Source organism: Vicia villosa, linkage group LG1 (assembly GCF_029867415.1).
Source record: "Vicia villosa cultivar HV-30 ecotype Madison, WI linkage group LG1, Vvil1.0, whole genome shotgun sequence".
Taxonomy (NCBI): domain Eukaryota; kingdom Viridiplantae; phylum Streptophyta; class Magnoliopsida; order Fabales; family Fabaceae; genus Vicia; species Vicia villosa.
The window spans coordinates 79,624,199-79,630,827 of NC_081180.1; the positions used below are offsets into that span (position 1 = coordinate 79,624,199).

The 6,629-nt window shown below is 39.3% G+C and overlaps 1 protein-coding gene and 1 long non-coding RNA gene across 2 annotated transcripts; one reads left to right on the forward strand and one right to left on the reverse strand.

Annotated features, from left to right (window-relative positions):
• The first annotated feature begins 4,640 nt into the window (after window positions 1-4,640).
• On the forward strand, window positions 4,641-5,139 carry LOC131610360 (uncharacterized). The gene is made up of 2 exons (XR_009286465.1): window positions 4,641-4,670; window positions 4,731-5,139. It is a non-coding gene; the product is annotated as an uncharacterized LOC131610360 (long non-coding RNA).
• Window positions 5,140-5,320: 181 nt separating this feature from the next.
• LOC131610350 (uncharacterized) lies at window positions 5,321-6,629 on the reverse strand. The gene has a single exon (XM_058882272.1). It carries the CDS (start codon window positions 6,501-6,503, stop codon window positions 5,991-5,993), a length of 513 nt encoding a protein of 170 aa, XP_058738255.1. The 5' UTR covers window positions 6,504-6,629; the 3' UTR covers window positions 5,321-5,990.

Genomic DNA, 6,629 nt, shown 5'->3' on the forward strand with positions numbered 1-6,629 from the left:
AATTGTTGGTTTGGAAAAATAATCTCCCTAGTGGGGAATGGATAATTGGTGGCGACTTTAATACTATAAAGATGGAGGATGAAAGAATAGGAAGGGGAATGGCAAATAGAACAGAGATGGAGGAATTTGCAGGCTTAATTGATTTGTTGGAAGTGGTGGATCTACCGGTCATTGGCAATAAGTTTACTTGGCTAAAATCGGGTGGTGATGCAAGAAGCAGAATTGATAGGTTCCTGATGACGGAAGGAATAATTAACTTGTGGAAGGCGGTGGCTCAGGTCTCTGGGAATAGAGATATATCAGATCACAGGCTCATTTGGGTGAAGATATGCAATAAGGACTGGGGAGCTAAACCATTTAAGGTTTTTAGCTGCTGGTATGAACATCCGGATTTGGAGAACTTTGTAAGGGAGGCTTGGAATGTGTTTCAATGTAACGGAACAAGTGCTTTTGTCCTTAAGGAGAAGATTAAACACATAAGAGACAGACTGAGATGGTGGAATCACAATATTTTTGGAAGGCTGAACCTGAACATTGAAGAAGGAGTGGAGGAATTAAACAAGCTAGAAGACGACATCATGTTCAATACAGTTCGGGGAGATAGTATGGTTAATAGCAGGAGGAAGGAACTACAACTCAGCATATGGAAAAATCTGCATTTTAAAGAAAGCATCCTCAAGCAAAAGGCGCAGGTTAGATGGATTAAGGAAGGAGATAATAATTCTAAATATTTTCATGCTATCCTAAAATCTAGAAACAGGAAGAATTCTATCGTCACGATTCAAACGACTCAAGGTGTTCTGGAAGGTGTAGAGGAGATTAAAGAAGCAGCCATGAACCACTTCAAGGAGAGATTTGCAGAGATGAGTAGACCAAGACCTACACTAAAAGGGTTGGATTTCAAGAAGCTCTCCTCTTTCGATGCGGCTCTTCTGGAAGAGGAATTCTCAGCAGAGGAAATCAAGGAGACGGTTTTCAGTTGTGAAGGGGATAGAAGCCCAGGCCCAGATGGGTTGAATTTAGCTTTCATCAAAAAATTCTGGAGCATTGTGGGGGAGGATGTGGTGAGGTGTGTGGTGGATTTTCACAGCAAAGCGTCTTTGCCAAGGGCTATGTCTGCTTCATTCATTGCTCTAATCCCTAAGGTTGATCATCCACAAGGACTCGAGGACTTTAGGCCTATTTGTCTTATTGGGTCTGTGCTTAAAATCATCTCCAAGCTCCTGGCAGCAAGACTTAGTAGAGTCATAGGGAAGCTGATATCGAAGTCACAAACAGCTTTCGTACCTAGTAGACAAATTCTTGATGGGGTGGTGGTGGTAAACGAAATCATTGATTTGGCAAAAAGATTTAATAAAAGCTGCATCATGTTCAAGGTAGATTTTGCCAAAGCATATGACTGTGTAGATTGGTGCTTTTTGAAGGAGATGTTGGTGAGTATGGGATTTGGCCGTAAATGGATTTTGTGGATGGAGGCGACTGTTTTTAACAACCACATGTCTGTATTAGTCAATGGAAGTCCGACTGGGGAATTTAATGTTCAAAGGGGTTTGAGACAAGGTGACCCTTTATCACCGTTTCTCTTTACTATTGTTGCTGAAGGACTTGCAGGACTGGTTAGAAGAGCCTTTGAGTCAGCAATGTTCAATGATTTCAAGGTCAATGCGGAGTGCTCATACAATATTTTGCAATTTGCTGACGATACTATTTTGGTAGGTGAGGCATCGTGGAGAAATTTATGGGCTATTAAGACAATCCTGCGTGGTTTTGAGCTAGTTTCAGGGCTGCGGGTGAATATGTGGAAAAGCTCCATCTATGGCATAGCTACTGACCATCATTTCCTCATGGCTGCAAGTCAATTTTTATGTTGCAATTGGGGAAACATTCCTTTCAAATTCCTTGGTACTACTGTAGGAGGCAATTGAAGAAGCACAGGTTTTTGGAATCCAATCATTGATAACATCAGAGCCAAGCTATCCCCTTAGATTGGAAGTCTCCTATCAATTGGCGGTCGTGTGGCATTGATAAATTCTGTGCTCACTAACTTGCCTGTTTACCAAATGTCAATGTTCAAAATGCCAAGGCTTGTAGCAGACGATATTGTGAGGCTACAACGGAATATTCTTTGGCATAACTCGGTGGAGAAGAAGGGTGTCGCGTGGATAGGATAGGATACGATATGCAGGAAGAAGGAGGATGGGGGTCTTGGAATCAAAGATGTGGTTAGATTCAATATGGCTCTACAAACTAAATGGCTATGGAGAATTCTTAATGACAATGAGGCAATATGGCAAGGTATTTTAAAGGAGAGGTATGGTCTTATTCATTACTGCTTGTTCTTCAAAAGAACGAATGATAGGCATTCTTGTGCATCGATATGGTGGAAAGATTTAATGATTCTAGGGGAAATGCAGCTGCAACGGGCTTTAAGCAACAGGTGGCGTTTAGATTGGGAAAGGGTAACAAGATTCCGTTCTGGTTAAGTAGGTGGATTGGACAACATGCTCTGCAAGACGCGTTTCCAATCCTGTTTCATGAAAGTGTGAGTAAAGATTTTAGTGTGATGGAAATGGGGTGGTGGGAGCAGTTGAGATGGCATTGGAATTTGGTGGAAGATGAAACAACCCTCAGCCAGGCTGCGTGTGAGGAGCTTCGGGATCTGAAACAACTCCTTCTAGGTGTAGAACCAAAACCTGTTGTGTCAGATAGTTTTATTTGGTCCTTGAATGGTGCAGGAACTTATAATGTTAAAGAATATTACAATTTGATTGCTCTGAATCCTGTTGGCGGTCTTGTGGAACCTAGAACTCAAGAGGCGTTGGAGGTGGTGTGGAATTCATGGCTGCCTTCGAAGGTGCGAATATTTTGGTAGAGGCTAATCAAGGACTGCTTGCCAACTAGAGCACAATTGGTAAAAAGGGGAATCATTACAGGAAATACGGAAAGTTACTGTGCCTTTGGTTGTCAATGCCAAGAGAACATCAATCACCTGTTTCTATCGTGTCAAGTGGCTGTGGCAGTTTGGGAGAAGATTTATCTATGGCTTGACTTGGACATTCATCCTCTAGCTGAATGCCGTGAGGACCTGCTGCAAATGGTTGGTACTTTACTGACTTTAGAGTCGCCAAGGAGGGTGGGTGTGTTGTGGACAACGGTGTGTTGGAGCATTTGGAGACATTGCAACTATCTATTGTTTAACAATGGTGTCTGCGACATAGAAGAAATAGTACATAGTGTCAAGATGTATTCTTGGTGGTGGCTTGCGATAGGAAACAAAAGTAAGGTAACATGTAACTTCTATGAGTGACATCAATGTCCTTTAATGTATTTGTAGGACTGTTTGTGTAATTCTGCTGGGTCGTTGGTTTTGTAATATGGGCTGTAACAGTTTTTGATGTATTGGCTGGTTTTCTGCTGTTGATTTGGTAGCAGATTAATATTAATATACAGGTTCCATTGTTTAGCAAAAAAAAAAAAAAAGAGACGTGTATCCAATCAAGTCACATTTTAATTTAAAAAAACTGACATGACCGATTATTATTATTCAATTGGATAATAGTATAAAACTAATTTATACAGACAATGCACTACTTATAATCTTATAGTATAATTGTTTATAATTTTCAAAACATCTTACATTAAAAATAATCTTAACTTTTTAAATTGGATAAATAAGAAGAGAATTTCTTTGCCAACCTCCCTACCTTCTAATCCACCTCTGGTGAAAACCCCATACTACCCCTGACTTCGGAAATGCATTTCCGAAATGCAAGAAAAAGGTGTTTTCGGAGATGCATATCCGAAAACGCCTTTTTTTTTTTGAAAAAATTGTCTTATTTCGGAAGTTCATTTCCGAAAACACCATTTCGGAAATGAACTTCCGAAATACTGCGCGTTCTGCAGATTTATTAAAACACTCCCCCTCCCCCATTCATTTACCCTAACTCAAATAAAAAACAAGCAAAGGCGAAAATTTGTGCAAACACACTTCCAAGGCTGCATCAAGGCTCCAATCACATTGCTATACAACATTCAAAAGCCCACAAATCACTCAATTTGTAAGTTTTAAATTTGTTGGATTCATTATTCAAATGCATGTTATTTAGGGTTTCAATTGCATAAATGATATATGGACTGGTTGTTAGTAGTATTTAGGTTGTTTAGAAGCTTTTTGAATTGGTTTTATGTTTGATTTTGGGGTCTGCCATGGAAGTTTCAGAAAACCCCATCGCAGGGATGTTTCGGAAGTTCATTTCCGAAAACACCTCCATCCCAGTTTTCGGAAATGAACTTCCGAATTGTATCAGAAGTTCAAATTTTTTAGTTTTTTTATTTTGTCTCGCATATTAATCGATTTCAATTGTTTACAGGAACATGGCAACCAACCAGCACGCATCAGACAGGGTAGGGAGACCCAGACTGCGTCAGCTACACAGGGTAGGGAGTGTCCGTTTTAATTTGCAAGTACTTTATTTTTAACGCCTTTGTTTATTGTGCCTGTTTCTTTGAAGTTTGTGTGCATGCGTTCTGCTTCACCTCCTTTGTTCTTTAATGACTTGTCCGTTTCCCAAGCGTTTTTGTCCCCTTTCTTCTTTTATAAAAGGAGGTCTCATGGACCTTTCTTTCTTCATTTTTACGCAGGAATGGGTGGCGCTAAGGGAAAAAAGGAGGTGAAGGAGAAGAAGAAGGTTTCGACCGGCTCTACTTCGTGCTCTCGCGGAGTGAAAGAGGTGAAGGAGAAGAAGAAGGTTTCGACCGGCTCTACTTCGTGCTCTCGCGGAGTGAAGGAGGTGAAGGAGAAGAAGAAGGTTTCGACCGGCTCTACTTCTCGTTCCCAGGGGGCCCAGGGCCCGGATGCTCAAGCTCAACTATCTGGCGTGAGAGTCGTGGTTGATGCTGATGGTTCTGAGACTGAGTGGGATGAGGATTGGTATCAGTATCTTCATTCGGAGGAGTTCGCTCGTCGGGCAGAATAATGTGTTTTTGTTTTGTTTGATGTGTATTTTGTAACGCTCGTCGGGCAGAATAACGTGTTTTTGTTTTGTTTGACGTGTTTTGTTTTGTTTTGTTTTGATTTCGGATTGTATCTTTCGCACAATGTTTTTGGATTTTATTTATCATATTAGTATTTTCTGTTTATATGTCGCTTATTTTATTTGCCGTTTGCGTTTAATTAAAATGCGAGACTGTTTAAGAAAAAACATAAAAAAAAAACACAGTTTCTGCATAATTCGGAAATGAACATCCGAATTCACCCCCATGAGGTGTTTTCGGAAGTTCATCTTCGAAGACACCCCCCATGAGGTGTTTTCGGAGATGCACTTCCGAATTATGGAAATTTAAAAAAAAAAAAAAAACGCTTCGGAAGTTCATTTCCGAAGCAGGGGTATTTTTGGATTTTCGCTGGGGATGACCCCATAGGGAGGTGGCTAAAGAAATTTTTAATAAGAATTCTTAATAATTTAAATGAGTGTTTCGAAAAAAAACAATAAAATAAACAAATCATTGTAAATGTCTAAGTACAAAGGACATCGTAAAATATTAAACCGAAGAAAAAATAACGTATTGCAATAAGAAATAAAACATTGTACAAAGTCTACACTCATCCATTGAATCCGTTCAAAAGAAAAAACCACCTCATTTCTTTTGAACCATTCACACTTAAATCGCTTGAATAGTTAAGAAGTGAAAGTAAGAACAACCATCATGTTAACTAAATATAAATTCCATTTCATATACTGTCAATAAAATATCATATCATAACAACGCGCAAACTGGTCCATTCGGTCTAAAAATTAATTTTGTACAGATCAATTATACTATAGCTTGTCACACCTACAACCTCACATAATTTTTTGAAGTGTATTGTATGAATTAACCAAATTAATATCTATCTAACCTAATGAATTCTATTAACATCATCCAAGATCTATCATACCACACTTCTATAACTAACTTTATAATGAAAAATTGATAATAACCTAAACCTATCATCTTGACCTAATTGGTTCTTCATTTATAGTCTCCAGAAAAGGTTTCTTTGATCTGCAATAACTTAACCTATAACTAAATCCTGATTCCACTCCTTCTAAACTCAATATCGGAACACACTCCTTTTCATCATTCTCAACACCACCACCCGAACTCTCATCCGGTTGGACACGTGTCTTTCCGGCACGTAACCGTTTCTCAGCGGAATTCGCCGCCATAAAGAGTACAGCCATGTCAGCTCCGGTGACGACAGAGTTGAGTCTTCTCATAGGAAAAAATATGTAAACACTTCCAAATTCCAATTCTTCGTCTGCAGCAAGAGGAGAGAATCTTTTAGAAACGTGAAGAGAACGCGAATTAACTAAGAAATAGTTAGGATTTTCTAACATAAGCTCCGCAACTTTCATTATTTCCTTGAATTGCTTCACTTCTCCGGTTGGAAGGATCACTCTAGTTGCTTTCACGTTCCTCATCAATGGTGGTGCTAAGGTGCATGAAACGTAATTTCCCATGACGAAACCCCAATTTGATATTGTTGGAATGAATAGTGTTGAAGAGAGAAAAGAAAATGGTTGTACTTTGGTTTGAGTGTGGGAAGGAGAAGGAATGAGTATTTATATATATAGGAGAATAATTAG